General features: G+C 35.4%; 1 protein-coding gene across 5 annotated transcripts; it reads left to right on the top strand.

The window, feature by feature from the left end:
* Positions 1-3,714: 3,714 nt before the first annotated feature.
* LOC101248590 (putative E3 ubiquitin-protein ligase LIN-1) lies at positions 3,715-9,716 on the top strand. Of its 5 annotated transcripts, XM_010325114.4 has the most exons (14): positions 3,718-4,634; positions 4,778-5,011; positions 5,109-5,194; positions 5,271-6,386; positions 6,457-6,601; positions 6,717-6,968; positions 7,076-7,382; positions 7,576-7,700; positions 7,778-7,894; positions 8,209-8,340; positions 8,424-8,546; positions 8,735-8,992; positions 9,155-9,400; positions 9,473-9,716. In XM_010325114.4, exons 2-14 carry the CDS (start codon positions 4,817-4,819, stop codon positions 9,488-9,490), a joined length of 3,120 nt encoding a protein of 1,039 aa, XP_010323416.1. In that variant the 5' UTR covers positions 3,718-4,634; positions 4,778-4,816; the 3' UTR covers positions 9,491-9,716. The 5 variants fall into 5 exon arrangements, with proteins under 5 accessions (XP_010323417.2, XP_069142852.1, XP_010323416.1 ...); XM_010325115.4 differs by lacking the exon at positions 9,473-9,716 and having other exon boundaries at positions 3,715-4,634; positions 6,460-6,601; positions 9,155-9,466; XM_069286751.1 differs by lacking the exon at positions 9,473-9,716 and having other exon boundaries at positions 3,716-4,634; positions 9,155-9,466.
* The last annotated feature ends 8,654 nt before the right edge of the window (positions 9,717-18,370 follow it).

The raw sequence follows: 18,370 nt of genomic DNA, 5'->3' as shown, positions 1-18,370 counted from the left end.
CAAGAGTTTGTTCCCTGGAGGAATATCAACCAACTCCCAAGTATGATTGCTTAGTATTGATTCAATTTCACTATTGACAGCCTCCTTTCAAGAGGTTGAGTCGCTAGACAACATTGCTTCCTTGAATGTTTGAGGCTCACTTTCAAAAAGGAATGTTACAAAATCATATCCAAATGAAGTATCTATCTTTGACGATTACTACGTCTTGGACTCTGTTCATTGGTTTTATTCTCTTTTGGTTCTTCTCTGGGTTATTTAGATCTCCCACTAGATGATTCAAGTCTAGTTTTATACGGATAGATATGTTCAAAAAATACAGCACTATCTGATTCCATTATCATATTATTATGAATATCTGGATGTTCGAACTTATGAACCAAAAATCGACATCCAATGAATACACAATCCACACTTTTAGGCCCTATTTTTACCTTCTTAGGTATGGGAACTTGAACTCTAGACACCCCCACACTTTGAAATATTTCAAGTTGGGTTTTCTACCTTTCTATTTCTCATATGGAATAACATGTGTCTTTGAGTGAGGCACTCTATTGAGTATTTGATTTGCTGTGATGATAGCATCCCTCTACAAGTTTTGTAGTAAACCTGAACTTATAAGTAATGCATTAATCATTTCTTTTAAAGTTTGATTTTTCCTTTCTGCATTCCCATTAGATTGAGGAGTGTACGGAGCATTAGTTTGATGGATTAGTCCATTTTCTAAACATATTGCAAATGAATATTCATATTCTCCGCCTCTATCACTTCTGATCGTTTTGATATTTCTATCCAACTGATTTTCAACTTCAATTTCATATTGCCTAAATGCATTGATTGTTTCATCCTTACCATTTACTAAATAGACATAACAATATCTAGTGCAATCTCCAATAAAAGTTATGAAATACTTTTTTCCATCACGTGATGGTGTTGACTTCATGTCACAAATGTCAGTGTGAATTAGTTCTAAAGGATTTGAATTCCTTTCAACAAATTTGTAAGAATGCTTAGCATACTTAGATTCAACACAAATTTGACATTTGATTTATTCCGCTCAAAATTTGGCAAAACATTTAAGTTAATCAGTTTTTGTAAGGTTTTGTTATTAACGTGTCCCAAACGTTCATGCCATAAATATTTAGACTCAACTGCAATTACATTGAATTTGAAAAGGTCATCACTGAGGCAGCCTTTTCCTACATACATATCATTCTTACTTGCTACTACTTTATCAGAAAGAAATATACATTTGAATCCATTCTTAGTCATAACTAGAATAGAAACTAAATTATTTCTCAATTTTGAAACATACGAGACCCTGTTCAAAGTCACCACTTTGTCTGATGTCATCTTTAATAGGACCTTGTCAGTTCCTTCCACCTTTGCAACAATGGAGTTTACCATAAACAACTTCTCGTTTGTAGGTGTTGGAGTATATGATGAAAATAATTCTTTGTTGGCACAAAAATGGCATGAGACACTAGAATCTATCCACCATTCTCTTGGATTTCCAACAAAGTTACATTCTGGAAGCATTGCATAGAGATCGTCCATTTCTCCGTTGGATTCAGCCAAGTTTGTTTGATCCTTCTTTTTCTTGTCCTTTATAGGACCCCGACATTCATTAGCCCTATGACCACGTTTACCACTATTGAAGCAACTTCCATTGAATTTCTTCTTAGGAGGATTTCTTTTTGGACCAGATGTTTTCATTCTTTTCTTTAAGTGGAAATTTTGTGGGATCTTCTTCAACAATATTTACTCCAGATACCGCTGAGTTACCACGTGAACTCTTTTCTGCAGATCTCTTTGCGGTTATGTTTCAAATAGTTTTTGAAGTCCTTTCACAACAGAGGTAACTTCTCAATAATGACAGACACTTGAAACATCATTCACAATTATATCCTACATTAAAGATTATGTAAGTATTAAGGAAAAACTTAATATTTGTAACATAGGAATTAAAGAAATTTATACCTTCAGCAAGGAGATCTTGGATAATGACCTGCAATTAATGAACTTGGGTGACAACAGTCTTACTGTCTATCATTTTATAGTCCAGAAATTTTACCACAATGAACTTCTTCATTCCGGCATCCTCTATTTTGTACTTCTTTTTTAAAGCATGTCAGATTTTTTTTTTTATGTTTTGACATTGTTGTAGACACTGTACAGATCATCTTGCAGGTCACTCAGAATATAATTTTTACACAAAACATCTGAGTGTGTCCATGATTTTGTTATCAAGAATCGTTCGAATCGTTCTTCAGGCGGAGTATCATCCGACATAATAGGAACATTCTCATTAATGAACCTCTGCAGACTCAACGTAGTGAGATAGAAGAACATCTTATGCTGCCATCTCTTGAAGTCGACTCCATAAAACTTTGCAGGTTTCTCAGCCGGCGCTAAGGCAGCAGTTGAGCGATTCTATCCAACCGATGTTGTTGCAGCACTCACTGTTCCAGCATTTACTTCACTTGAATTAGTCATTTTTTCTTTCACATATGACAGATAACTTTAGTATGTAAAATACTAATAATAAAGAATAAATTTTTACACAAATTATTTCTGATTTAACGATAAAGTTTTTATGTTCTTTTAATCGTTAATCGAATGAATTTTAAAAATTCAAACAGAGTAGAAAACCCTAAAGGTTTTAATCTCCAGAAACCTCAAATACAAAAACTTATTAAATTTCTTAATATTGTTAACACTTGTATTAAGGTTAGCCAAAACAGAAACAAAAAGATGAAGAAATAGACAGAAAAATAAAATAATCTGAGTCAATAGAAGCTATTGAGTCTCCTTGAGAAATTTAATCCCCTCACTTTATTCGAGGTTACGGATTAATTTCTCCCGAAATAAAATAGATTAATCCTGTTAAAAAAGTAGTGGTACCTCAAACTTCTAAAACATCAGCGAACAGATGAACAACAACAAATCACACACTGACACAGTTGATCAACAAATTTGTTTATGAGAGAAAATGTATGCAGAGAGTAGAAAAATATTTCAGTGTTCGAGAACTGGAAAAAAATCTCTTATTTATAGCCATTTTTCAGCAAGGGACGCGTCTGTTCGGAAAAGTCTGTTAAGACCCATTTTTTCCAGACCCTTGTGTCTTTTTAGAAGAGTAAAGACTTGGCAGAAAGTAACGACTTTTCGGAAAGAGTAATGACTTTTGGGAACGTTACCGTTACACGCGACGACAACGAAGCCGAAGCCGAAAAAATTGATTATTTGTCCAAAAAAATTATCAATCAATAATCAAAGACAAAGTCGAGCAACGAAGACGGCGCGAGGGGCCACCTTCTTCTTATCTCTTTAAGAAGTAAAGGAAGTGTTTCCTAATATAAGGACAACAAATTTCCTTTCTTTTACCGATATGGGAGAAATGACTTGTCATTTGCTCTTTGCAATCATTTTTCAGTTCTTCTCTTCTCTTTTTCTCATTCACATTTTGCCAAACCCAACAATATATAAACGACTAAAAATAAATGGGATTCACTTAGGAAAAGTGACGAATGCCCTCACATATCTCACATCTTATATGAAATCTGGGAAAAAAATGTAAGTTAGGGAGCATACTACCCCATATAATTTTGCTCAATAATACATCATTTTGCCATAATTTAAATGTGTAGTTATGTATGCCTTAGTCATAAAATAAAATATAGAACCAAGAAAGTCCACAAAATATGGTGTAGAAAAGAAAATATGGTAGTAGTATCTTTCAATAGAAACGTAGTGCCGGCTATACGGCAAAAACATGTTTTTCTCACTTGACTTTGATTACATAGTTATTGTAGCATATGTCATTTGGCAAAGTAAGTTAAAATAGCCGACCTTTCATGTATTTTTCTCTCCAACTCACACAAAGTCAAAAAAGACTATAGCTATCATTTTGATCATCACCAAAAACTTTTGTTCAATCATTTTCGTTACACAATGACAGAGAGCATTCTCCGCCACACCAGCGTGTTCTTATCTGAAATCCTTGCGCATTCTGAGGTCCGTCACCGTCTATTCTCACTCTTTCATTAATCTGCTGATCAATGTGTTGTAATTGAAACTATAGAAAATGCAGCTTCTACTTCCAATTACTCCTCTCTCAAACTAGCAGCTGAAAATATCCTTGTTTCATTAGAATACTCTGAAAACACATTTTCTTCCTTTTTGTTATCTCTCGTTTATACTCTTCTGCATAAGCCCGTAGACGCTGCTCTTAGTCTTCTTCATGTGTTTTACACTGATCCTTTCATTGCAAGAGTGGAAATTGCACCTCTTGTTTTTGAACAATTGTTTCTCATTCATTTCATTCCTATACTTCACTGGTACAATCACCAAAGGTCAACAATTATGCCATTGCTTTCGGAACCTACCAAATCTTTGTCAACTATGAGCAGAGAGCAAGCCTCTCAGTTGAAAGATTTGGAGAACGAGTACGAGGAAATTCTTGATGAGAACTGTAAGGTTTTTGCTACATATTTCAACGACGTTTTGCTAGCCAAAAGTCAAGACAAGTTTATTGATCCGCCAACTGTAATTGTACAAAAGAGTGACTGTTTTGAGTTTAGCAAAGATGAAGAGATGATAAATCAAGATTATGGATTGAAAAATCGACCTATAAAGTAATGCTTTACTATTATTCAGAATTTTACCTTAATTTTTTTCTTCACTTTGTTGTTTACATTATCTTATGACAATGGTTAACTGCTTTGATTTTTACCTTTGTTTTCTATGGCTGATTATTGTTGCACACTTCTTGGTGCAGCCAATATGGACTGATTCTGTTGAAAGAGACAAATCAGTGATGAAATTGAATAGAAGTAGCAAAGAGTTTTCCAAGTTTCTGTCTTTTTATCCTCAGAGAGTTTCCCTGAAAGCTCTTAGAAGTCAAAGATCATCAATAAAATCAAAGCCATCCAATTTTGATTTGGAACATGAGTCTTGTTCAAGTGATGATTCCAACAATCTTTGTTCCAATGAATCCAAGGCCGAAAATGAGGTAACCGGTTGATAATAACAATAAATCAGAATAGCCTGAAGACTGATACACCTATACAGATTGTTCTAGTTATTAAAGTGATCATTGTGTCTTTTAGGATATGAACAAAAGAATGTCATTGCTCAACACAAGGCACACGCAATATCTAAACGAAAAGCAGCCTATTTTCGGAGAATCAAGCTGGTTGGTATGAATAATGCACTTGCTAGAATAATACTTTTTTTTGGGATATAATATTTATGACTTTACGCTATATCAGCCATCCAGATACTTTAATGGAATCCAGTGGAAAGAATACACCACCAAAGGATTTTGTATGCCCCATAACTACACACGTACTTGAAGAACCGGTGACTCTTGAAAGTGGTCAGACATATGAAAGAAAGGCTATTCAAGAATGGCTGGAGAGGGGAAATGTAACTTGCCCAATAACACGGCAGAAACTACATAGGACTCAACTACCGAAAACAAATTATGTGCTCAAGCGCCTCATTGCAAGCTGGCAGGAAAAGGACCAAAATTCAGCTCCTCTTCATAGGTGCGAGCCTGAAAATCAACCAGTGAAGAAACCAGCTCCACGTACTAGTTTACGAGGCCTAGGTTCTTTAGATGGAACCATCAGTAAGCTTTGTCGTGCAATAACCAACCTCTGTACATCAGAGATTCTAAGAGAGTCTGAAATGGCAGTGCTGCAAATTGAGCAGTTCTGGAGAGAAGGTCAGATGGTTGATATTCAGACCATGCTCTCAAAACCTCCAGTTGTCAATGGTTTTGTAGAGATCCTTTCCAATTCTGTTGATCCCGATGTTTTGATGGCAGCGATATTTCTCCTCTCCGAGCTGGGATCAAGAGATAATAGTGTCATCCAAACACTGACCAGAGTTGACACTGATGTAGAATGCATTGTTGCTCTTTTTCAGAAGGGATTACTCGAAGCTGTTGTTCTGATCTATCTATTGATGCCATTTATTGAAAATCTTGCAGAAATGGAACTGCTGCACTCTCTTCTAAAAGTTCTCATCAGTCGTGAGGAAGACTTGGTTAGCATGTTTATGAAGCCCAAATCAGCTTCAGTGCTTCTTCTTGGACATGCTCTTAAAAACATAGAGGATGAAAGAGCTTCCAAAATTGTCAAGAGGTTGACCTCGGCAAAAGTAATTGAGGCTATTTTATGCAGCTTGGAAGCTGAATTATTCGAAGAACGACTATCAGCTGTGGTTATACTGTTGAGATGCATGCAACAGGATGGAAGATGCAGGAATATAATAGCTGATAAAGCTGAATTGACACACCTCTTAGAGAGCTTCATTGAGTCGAACGATGCAGATAGGTTTGAGATTATCCGTTTCCTATCTGAAATGGTCAAGTTAAACAGGTATATAACTCTTAACTATATGAAATTTCATCTTGTTCAAATGTCTTCACTCACTGTATTATTTCTTCAGAAGGGCATTTAATGAGAAAGTGTTGCACATTATTAAGAATGAAGGTACTTATAGCTCAATGCACAGCCTCCTCATATACCTACAGACAGCTCTCCCTGATCAGTGTCCTGTTGTGGCTGGCCTACTTCTACAACTTGATCTGCTTGTACGAGTCTTAGTTTATATCTATTTCATCCTCAACCTAGTTCTCTTTGTTTTATCTATCTGGACATGAACAATCGCATCTCTTGTCAAATAACATGAGCTGTCTTGAACTGCAGGCAGAACCAAGGAAAATGAGCATCTATAGAGAGGAAGCTGTAGATGTTCTAATTATGTGTCTCAAAAATTCAGATTATCCTGACTCTCAAATAGCTGCTGCCGATACACTTTTAGTGCTCCAGGGAAGGTTTTCCTGTTCCGGTAATCCTCTTATTAGGGAGATTCTAGTTAAATGCGCAGGACTTGACCGGACAGATAGTAATGCAGCGCAAAATGATACTGGATATCTGTCTAGTAGTCAAGAAGCAGTGGTCAGCTTCATTCCTATAAAAGATGCAGTAGAATTCCTAAATCTTGTTAGCAGATGTGAAATACTTAATTTCAATCCCCTTATATTCTGTAAAAAAAACTTTTATAGGAAGAAGAGTTAGCTGCTGAGGACTGGGAGAGGAAAATGGCATTTTCTCTGGTCAGCTATGAATTCGGATTACTATTTGAAGCTTTAGCAGATGGCTTGAAGAGTAAATCAGAACATCTATTTTCTGCATGTTTTCTCTCTGCTACTTGGCTGGTATACATGCTGACCATCCTTCCAGACACTGGAATTAGAGGAGCAGCAAGAGTAAGCTTGCTCAAGCAGTTTGTATCAATATTCAAATCTTCAAGGGATACAGAGAATAAAGCACTTTGCTTGCTTGCACTGAGGAGCTTTATCAGTGAGCCTGGTATGTGGAACATCCAATATCATGACATTTATCATGTAGGCTTTCGGGTGTATATGAGTAGTAATCAGTCAAATTGATAAGGAAATCATTTGTCTATACATCAAGCATTTTTGACATGCTACTGTGGTTTAGTTGGTCATGATTTTATATCGAAGACATAATGTATTCTCATTTATCATATGGTGAATTTCAGAAGGACTGCATGATCTAACAATCCATGTGAAGGATATACTTAAAGGTTTGAGAGAACTAAAGAAATCATCCACCTTGGCTGTTGAAGTTTTTAACCTTTTTTCAGAAGAGCGAGAATCTAGTGCTGTAAGTTTGTGGCATATTCCCACATTCAGTTATCAACAATATTATCCACCCTAATCATCCAAATTTTGCTGGTACAGGATATGTGTACTCATAAAGAAATTGCACTGGAGGATTGCAGCATTAACGGTGAAGTCTCTTCAATTGTGTGCGTCAGAAATAAAGTTTTTTCCAGTCATACAGATGGAACTATAAAGGTTGTTATATGCTATTTCCAGAAATGACCGTCTTTTATCACTTGTAAATATGTTTTGAAACATTACCTTTAAGCTATCAGCTATGCTAAAGGAAAAGAAGATATCAGATGTAATAAATGTTAAGAGTGGTCTAAGAAGATATCAGATGTAATAAATGTTAAGAGTGGTCTAAGTCTGTCCCTGTGTATCACGAATACATGTTTATCAAAATTGTTATAGTAAAAGGACCTTGGTCAACTTCAGTGTCACAAGTTAAATTGTAGAACAAAAGCTTGTATGGTTGCGTTTGATGGGGAATTTCTTTATTCTTGAAGGTATGGACAGTAAAAGCTAAAAGTTTACACCTCATCCAAGAAATCCGAGATCATCTCAAAGCTGTGACAAGCCTGGTAGTTCTACAATCAGGAGAAAAGTTGTACAGTGGTTCACTTGATAGAACTGTGAGGGTAAGCGATACAGCTCTTAATTAGACTCATAATTTAACACATACGGTTTATCTTTCTAAACCTGTCTGTGCTGTCACTTGTAGGTGTGGTCCATCCAGGATGAAGGAATAGAATGTGAAGAAGTTCATGAAATGAAGGATCATGTCAATAACCTACTGGTCTCAAATAGCTTATCATGCTTTATTCCCCAGGGAGCTGGCATTAAGGTCAGTTCTTGAGAGTCTTTAAGTACAAATTTATAATGCTCACTTCACATTTTGTGAAAATAATAAACATTGATTGATTGGGACTTGTTCTGTAGTAGAAATCTTGCTGAATGTTGATAATGAGTTGGTGTGTGAATCATTGGAGGTTGTTCAATTCTTTTAACTATATCGTGTATCCCAAAAATCAGGTGCATTCATGGAATGGAGCAACCAAACTTTTAAATCAACAAAAGTATGCAAAATGCCTGACTCTTGTTAAAGGAAAACTGTATTGTGGATGTGTTGATAACAGCATTCAGGATATTGATTTGCCAACTGGAACAATTAACTCTATTCAAAGCGGCTCAAGAAAATTATTAGGGAAATCAAGTCCCATATACGCCATACAAGTTCATGATGGACAACTATTTTCCGCAGCTACTTCCTTAGATGGAGCAGTTGTGAAGGTATTGTCAAACATACCATAGATTGTTATTCATCAATATTAGTTTTAATGTCTGCATTAGACACTTCATGCTTCTTCACAAGTATGACAACTTAAATATTGAACATCTGAAATATACTCATTAACATATTCTGTAATTCTATACTTGTTTGGTAAAAAAAAGATATGGAACACATCAAGTTACAGCATGGTTGGATCATTGCAATCCACAATAGACGTTCGCACAATGGCTGTCAGTTCAGAGCTGATTTATTTAGGTGGTAAAGGAGGGATTGTGGAGGCCTGGTGTAAAAAGAAACATAATAGAGTGGACACACTACAAACTGGTATAAATGGCAAAGTTGTAAGCATGGCTCTTGATACTAATGAAGAGACTTTAGTCATCGGAACATCTGATGGAAGAATTCAGGTAGACGACTACTTTTATTTCACTTCAATTAGTATCTTATAGCGAATCGTTGAACTAAAATACGTTGTGCAGGTTTGGAGACTGAGTTGAAGTACAATGGTATAATCAGCTGGTTTATCAACATTCTTTTCAGGAAATAAGCAACGAAAATGCACATCAACAATGTTACTAAAATATGTACATAGTTGAATTCGTTATATCAATAAAGTCTTGGGCTTGATCTCAACTTTCTGTAGTTCATTTTGTTCAATAAGAATTGTGTACAGTGGAATGATTATTCATGTTGAAGTAAGAATCGCGTGGGTCGTCTAAACAAGAAGCTCATTACTGCACTCTTTATAGGTCAAAAATAGTTAAGACATGTCACCGCATTGAATCATGACACAAGGAATGTTACAATGGTAACAACGTTACTCCAAAAACTAATGGTATGATTGATATATGATTCAATCCATACTAAAATAATTAGGGGTGTCAAACGGGCAAGTTGGATTGAAATTGGAAATGTTAAAATGGGTTGAATAAAAAATCGACTTGGGTCTTGACTCACCCAAGTTTACTTTGGGCTAAAATATGGGCTGGGTCTTAACCCTCCCAATTTGACCCGATTAATTTCAATAATTTAATATACTCTACTTAACTTTTTTAATCACTATTTGAATTTTTCCCTTAAAATTGAGAATTTTCTTCAAATGGATTGAGATTGAACCAATTGAAATTATGTTGAGTCAAACCCTTAAATTTCTGGACGAATTAGGCAAGTTATTTATGTTTGGATTCATTTTTGACACTCATACGAATAGTACCTGGCCAAGCTTTGGAATGCCATATTGAAACAGTTCTAGAAGCAATTTTATTACTTGTTCACCAGCTTTTAGCTATCTTTAAGCTTGTTGAAGGATATTTACATCAAAAATATCATTGGGTTCAGGTCAACCACATGCTTCATTTGTTTAATACTATTTAATAGACTCAATTTCTGTTATCCATTTCTTATTTACAATTTACATAATATTTATGTATTTCTCCATTTCAATCGGTTCAATCCACATGTCATTCAAACGTTACACACATATAAATTCAACGGAAAAGGGTCAAAATGTTCTTGAACTATGCAAAATTGAACAAAAATATCACCAATTAATAGTTAGGTCTAAAAACATCCCTACAATCTTGTTTATTATTTATTATTTATAGGGAAAGGGCTTAAATATGTCATTGAACTTTCAGAAAAGACTCATTTATGTCATCAGTTAAAAGTTTGACTCATTTATGTCATCACGGTTAAAGAAAAGACTCATTTATGCCATTATATTTTAACAATGGTTTTGCAAAACCACTCTTAAAAAATAATGGCATGAATGAGTCTTTTCTTGAATGGTAATGACATCGATGAGCCAAATTTTTATTGGATGACATAAATAAATCTTTTCTAAAAGCTCGATGACATATTTGAGCCTTTTCCCTTATTTATATTCTTTTTAAACAAATCTTATTCTTGATAGAAACATTACTTATAAAGAATTATATGTTGTTTCTTTCTTTTGAAATCACTTTAACTAGTAAATAAGTAAGAAGTAATTTATTTTGTTGATCTCATCTCATTTAGATAATGTTAAAAACAGTATTCTAATAACATAGAAAATATTTTTATTTCTTAAAATTTTTCTATTTGAAGTAGGATAAATATTTGGTGATAAAAAAGTTATTATTAAAATGAGAATGTGACCAAAAAGAAATGAAATATTATGTTTATTTCCAAAGAGGGGTATTTTTAGCCCATTAAGTTTAGTGGGTTTTTTTTATACCAAACTATTCACAACAAACATATTTTTAGACTAAACTATTATAACTTATGGCATAAATCTTTAATTTCACATAGTTTAAGAGCATTATGACCATTTTCTGTAAATTTAATTGTACCTTTTGGGGTTTAATAGTTTGGCGCCCACTATGGAGGTAAGGATAATTGTGGTATTATTGTATTGATATTATTGAACTGATAATCAAATTGTATTATAGACTTGAATCACAAATGGAGAGGAAACTTCTCCACAAGCATCTCAACGTGATAATACACAACATCGTGAGAGCAATAATGATCGAGATATGGTTAGAGTCCTCTTATTTGACAATCACATCCCAAAATATCACTAGACGTGATTGATATCCGCCAATACTATCTGTTGAGCGAACCAAATATTTATACAATATCCAAATTATTTCAGCACTAAGATAGAATATGTGCACTCCAAAATTCATCATTACTCATTATGATAAAACAATTATCCAGCCCAAATTGTATATCGATTTATGAAAAGAAAAAGTCATTTATATAAGATATTGCAAGCCCAAATCTCAAAATCAGACCACAAAGCATCTAACACATTTACATGAGTTCAATTGTCGGGCATGCAAACCCCCAAAAAAGAAGATATAAGTTATAAATGTATAGAGATGAAACAGTAGCCTCCAGGAACAATATGAAGGCTCAAATCCACTCACTCAATGGAATTAAAGGATTTTCGAAAAGAGGTCAAATGAGGGAATTACCCTCCCGGACGACTCTTTAGGCATAACACTCAACTTCTAGCCCAAACGCCTAAAACTGAACTCATAGCCTTGGAAACTTGACCTGTCATGACCCGCATGTACACCCTAGAAGTTAGGGAGTTCTTAGCTCCTAAGATAGCGTACTTGACCTCTTGGAGGTCTTTTACAAGCTCTTCAACATCATTCATTGCATATGTATGAGAAGTACACAAAATTAAAACTTTTCTTTCAAAATGTAATGCGAAAGAAATTTCATTAAACATCTAACATATGTCTCAAAAATCATCTATGACATCATGAGCACAATAGTCTTAAGTCACGGCCCATAAAAGTCTAAACAAGAAAGAATATAAAAGACATCAGAGTGGTGGTGTCCTCAGATGCTACAAAGACTGACCAATCTTCTCTTCTTGGAAACCTTGGAAATCTACCCTTCAAAGCCACTCAATCTTCTCAAGACCCTACATGGAAAACATGTAGGAAATATGCATTAGCACGATATGTACTAAGTATGCAAACTTTCATCTAATCCAAACATAAGATATCTCAAAGGGATAGTCAATAATAGATATAATCATAAGAGATAAAGATATAAGCATAACATGAATAACAAAGCATATCAAGGCATCATAAAGCATATAAGAGTTCATACTTAAATCATTGTCCTTCTTACGCAAATGAACTACTCACAAGCCACCTCCAAGTATATTAGTGCAAGGCTAAGGTATCATCCCATAATACTACCAAGGCTAAGTACATCACTTTGGTCATTCTTGATCATAGTCCACTTTCATAATTAAGACCTAGTTCATCATATCATATGAGAAATATGCCCCTAGGCCACCCCAAAGCATACTTGTGCAATGCATGTGAATCATCCCAAACTGCCTCATACACTAAGCACATCTTGAAGTCACCCTATCTTGTTTTATGTCATCTTAGGAGTCTTCTACTAGACCTACTTCATATTGAAAAGAAACTATCATCTTAAGTCAATCATGTCATGGAAGGAAACTATAGCACTATCCATGCTAAGAATGCATCATGTAGTAATCATGCCATAGGTAGCTTCAAGTCATACTTGTGCTATGTATGGATAACATCCCATGATACCATCCATGCTAAGTAATCCTTTAGACTATTCTACTTAAAGCTAACTTGTCTTGCACTCTTGTCTATTAAGCTCAATATACTACCATAATAGACCTACTACCGTGGAAAACATCTCGACATACTAACCAAGCTAATTAAAGCAAGGATACAACAATCCTAACCGCAATGCAACCAATCATGTAGATGCAAGCTAACCATAGGGGAGCATGAATCCTCAACCCTAAGCTACCATGATAAACTAATCTCAGTCTATGACATGAAATGCACCTTACATGCAAATCAACGCACCATGAAATTCACCTTGCATGCAAGTCAAGCTAACATTAGGAGAGTATAAGTCTTTCCCCTAAAGCTACCATGAAACCGTTTTTGCCTAACCAAGTCAATCTATGATCAAGAATCCTTACAACACAAGACCTAGCTAACCAAGGGAGAGCTTGATTCCTCCATCCCAAGCTAACATGAGTATTTCAACTCAAGCATCCTTGATATTTACTATATCAAACTACCCTTGAGACCTACCATCTCAAGCTATCATGAGACCACCATCTCAAGCTATAGTGAGAATCACATCTCAAGTATCATGAGATTCACATATCAAGCTACCATGCCTTGGTCTTGTCTCACCAAGTCTCTTGCTCATGAAGTGATCATACAACTCACCTACAAGCTAATCCTAGTCAACCATGCATTGATTCATTTTAGGTTCTTAAGTCAACCTAGGGTTCATCTATGTGAGAGAAATTGCTTTTCCTAATCATGTTAATGTCTAGGTGTAGAAGAGAAAGGAAACATCAAAACAACAATCCTCATCATGACTTTACCACCAAATCCCTAACATCAATGGCATAACAGCCCATAACCAATTACTACCTTTAATTTATTATGACCTATGTTCAATTTCATGCTTACTTCATTCAATTAGATCATTAGAAGGTAATATTAGGTATAAATTATCACATAAGTTCAATTCAAGCTTTACAAGTTAATAAAAACCTAGATCAATTAAGCCTAGTTCAATTCATATCTAGGGGATTTAATCATGATCAAATAGCATATAATACAATAGAATTTCAGAAGATTAACATAAAACCATCATCTAGCCTATAATAGCCTAATACCATGATCACCTTATGCAAACACCATGAAAACATTACATAATCATCATATAAACATTATTGAATGTTACCGACTAGATTGAGATCACAATCAAGCCTTACCCACAATGCAAGGACAACCCTCACTAGATTGGGGTTCTTTGGATTCACAACTGAATGGAAACTAGGGGGGATTCATGGATGGAAGGATCCGTGAATGAATAATCTTCAATTACCTTAGATTAGAACCTTAATATTAGCTTGAATCCTTGGAGAAATCATCCTAAGTTGTTGCTCCCAGTTCTTCTTCTTCTCTAATGGTGTTCTTGAGAGTTCTATTATGAGAGGAAGGTTTTGCTTTGGAATTTAGAGTCTAGGAGTGTCTTTTTTATTATTTAAATACTCCTAAAATATCTAAAAACACCTGCTTGAACCGCCCATGCATTTATTTGAATGTGGGAAATTCATCCTTTTACATTACAATGAGCTGCTAAATTTGCAGACTCAATCGATGGTTGGCTATAGACGGACCATTGGTTGGACGATGGTCCTTCCTACAGGTCCTTCATCTTAGTCGGAGAGGCATAATTTTGGTGGTTTACTCAAAAAGCTAAGTTTCAACAAACGCCCCTCACCAACGGGGAATCGATGGACCTACGGTCCGTCGGTGTCTCTCGTTGGTTGGGGTTTCCAGAGCTTTTCTCTCAACTTGGGTCCTCTTAAAGGATCCTTAGGTGATTCCTTGGGGATTTGTACCCAAACGTTTCCACCCCAAATACGTCCATCTAGATTTTAGGAACCATCCCTATCAATTTGAGCTCCAAACTCTACCTAAAACCTCATGAAAGATACTAAGTCTCACTAGCTCGTCATAAGGCTAACTTTCAATGTCACCTGACTTTCTTGGACATTTCACCTTTAAACTCTATATACTGCATCTAAACCCTATAATTGATCAATTGAGGTTCTCATAAGCTCAAGTTAATACATGTTAGGATCTATTTGGACCTAATTCATTTTGGGTCCTTACAGTATCCCCCACTTGGGAAACATTCGTCCTTAAATGACACCTTCTTAAACACTTCTTTAAAGGACCTAGCCTAGACTAGAAGCACATCGTACATGCATAATACCATAAATGCACATAATCAAATCAAGGAAACAATTTTATTCCAAGCTATTTATAACTACATATAATCATATAAAGACTTATGAAAAGGGCTCCTTATCCCCCACTTCGGGACAAGCCACACATACTTTTCTAACATAAATTCCTAATCATAAGGAAACATCAAGATCAACAAAAGCAAATCATAATCATAGAAATTCTGGAAATTTCATAAATCAATAAAGAAGCACATAATGGAAAAGGACATAAGGGATTATTCTTTATCACCCTTGGATTGGAGAGCATAAACTTATCCCTCTCTTGAGGCTCATAAACTATACCATTAAGAGAAACTTTCTTGACTTCTCTTATTCTAACTCTAGCCTTAGGGCAAATTTACTAGGCACCATTCATACTCTCACATGAGCCTAGCAACCGGACTAAAGTTCTCATACTCACTACACCACTCAAGGTAACAATCTTTAGTAACCCTAACTTATGCACATCAAGGATACATAACACCCTCATTCCCCCATTTGGATCAAGCCTTATTCTAACTCCTTTCTAAACACAACTAAGCTTTCACCTCCTTCACCCAAGGTAACTCTTAAACCATAGTGAATTACACTACTACCCTCCTTAGAGAAGTCTATTCACTCACCCCTTCTAGGTAATACTTAAAACACTTTATTCCACCAATTTTATCAACATACATCAAAAAATATCATGGCCTTCCACCAACATCAACATAACCATAGATCAACTCATTCATACTAAAAACAACATCATATCCCATAATCTCAACTCTATCAAGTCACATAGCCATAATTGGCAAATCAACCAACCCTTCTCCCTCACTCCTTGTAGCATAACCTTTCTAACAGTCATATCCTAAAGACCATCGGATAAGGAATAAGAGAGAGAGATCTTATATATCTATGGCACGATTTGAAGAATGAAGGAGTGAAACTTTCCTAAGCATCACATAGCCTCCTACTCATAGATGTGTCGCGACTCACACCGGTGAATAAGACTCTACTAGATGTGGTTTTTGAAACATCCTAAGACCATTTCATAACCTTATGCTCTGATACCAAGTTTGTAACGACCCTCATGTACACCCTAGAAGTTAGGTCATTCTTAGGCCTAACATGGCGTACTTGACCTCTCGGAGGTCTTATACAAGCCTTGCACATCATTCATTGCATAAATAGGAAAAGTACACGAAATTAAAACTTTTCTTTCAAAACGTAATGCGGAAGCCATTTCATAAAACGTCTAACATATGTCTCAAACATCTACGACATCATGAGTAAAATAGTCTTGGGTCATGGCCCATAAAGGTCTAAACATAAAAGAATATAAAAGACATCATAGTGGTGGTGCCCTCGGATGCTATGAGGATTCACCAGTCTTCTCATCTTGAAAACATTGGAACTCTACCCTTCAAAACTACTAAATCTTCTCTAGACCCTGCATGGACAACATGTAGGCAATATGCGTTAGTAAAATATGTACTAAGTGTGGAAACTATTATCCAAACATAAGATATCTCAAAGAATTAGTCAATAATAGACATAATCATAAGAGATTAATATATAAGCATAACATAAATAACAAAGCATATCAAAGCATCATAAAACATATAAGAGTTAATACTTAAATCATTGTCCTTCTTACTCAAATAAACTACTCACAAGACACCTCCAAGTATACTAATGCAAGGCAAAAGGTAGCGTCCCATACTACAATCAAAGCTAAGTACATCTTTCTGATCATTCTTCATCATATCCACTTTCATAATTAAGACCTAAGTTCATCATATCATATGATCACTATGTCGTAGGCCACCCCAATGCATACTTGTGCAATGCATGTGAAGCATCCCATACTATCTCACACACTAAGCACATCTTGAAGTCACCCTATCTTGTTTTACGTCATCTTAGGAGTATTCTAATAGACCTACTCCATATTGAAAAGGAACTATCATCTTAAGTCAATCATGTCATGGAAGACAACTATAACACTATCCAAGCTAAGCATACATCATGTAGTGGTCATGTCATAGGTACCTTAAAGTCATACTTCCGTACTAAGTACTCCTTTAGACTATCCTACTCCAAGCTAACTTGTCTTGCACTTTTGTCTATTAAGCTCAATATACTACCATAATAGACCTACTACCATGAAAAGCATCTAGACATACTAACCAAGCGAACTAAAGCAAGGATATAACCATCCTAACCACCATGCAGCCAATCATGTATATGCAAGATAACCATAGGGGAGCATGAATCCTCAACCCTAAGCTACCATGAGAAACTAATCTCAAGCTATGACATGTAATGCACCTCACATGCAAATCAATGCATCATAAAATGTACCGTACATGCAAGTCAAGCTAACATTAGGAGAGTATAAGCTTTTCCCCTAAAGCTACCATGAAATTGGTTTTTCCTAACCAAGTCAAGATAACATGATCAAGTATACTTACAACACAAGACCAAGATAATCAAGGGAGATCTTGCTTCCTACATCCCAAGATAACATGATTATTTTAACTTAAGCCTCCTTGAGATTTACTATCTCAAACTACCCTTGAGACCTACCATCTCAAGCTATCATGAGACCACCATCTCAAGCTATAATGAGAAATCACATCTCAAGCTATCATGAGATTCACATCTCAAGCTATCATACCTTGGTCTTGTCTCACCAAGTCTCTTACTCATAAAGTGATCATACAACTCATCTTTAAGCTAATCCTAGTCAACCATGCATTGATTCATTTTAGGTTCTTAAGTCAACCTAGGGTTCATCTATGTGAGAGAACTTGCTTCTCCTAATCATGTTCATGTCTAGGTGTAGAAGAGAAAGGAAACATCACAACAACAATCCTCATCATGACTTTACCCCCAAATCCCTAACATCAATGGCATAACAGCCCATAAACAATTACTACCTTTAATTTATTATGACCTATGTCCAATTTCATGCTTACTTCATTCAATTAGATCATTAGAAGGTAATTCTAGGTATACATAATCACCAAGACCAACCTAGTTCAATTCATATCTAAATGATTCAATCATTATC

The sequence above is a fragment of the Solanum lycopersicum genome, chromosome 7 (genome assembly GCF_036512215.1).
Source record: "Solanum lycopersicum chromosome 7, SLM_r2.1".
NCBI lineage: Eukaryota > Viridiplantae > Streptophyta > Magnoliopsida > Solanales > Solanaceae > Solanum > Solanum lycopersicum.
The sequence above is the reverse complement of the archived record's forward strand: the minus strand, read 5'-3'. Positions and strand labels throughout refer to the sequence as shown.

What these genes read in the sequence shown, in the direction of transcription:
- LOC101248590 (XM_069286751.1), top strand. Translation starts at nt 4,817, where the DNA reads ATGAAATTGAATAGAAGTAGCAAAGAGTTTTCCAAGTTTCTGTCTTTT. An exon ending in AATCCAAGGCCGAAAATGAG is followed by an intron (nt 5,012 to 5,108) that starts GTAACCGGTTGA and finishes TGTGTCTTTTAG; the next exon opens with GATATGAACAAAAGAATGTC. An exon ending in ATTTTCGGAGAATCAAGCTG is followed by an intron (nt 5,195 to 5,270) that starts GTTGGTATGAAT and finishes ACGCTATATCAG; the next exon opens with CCATCCAGATACTTTAATGG.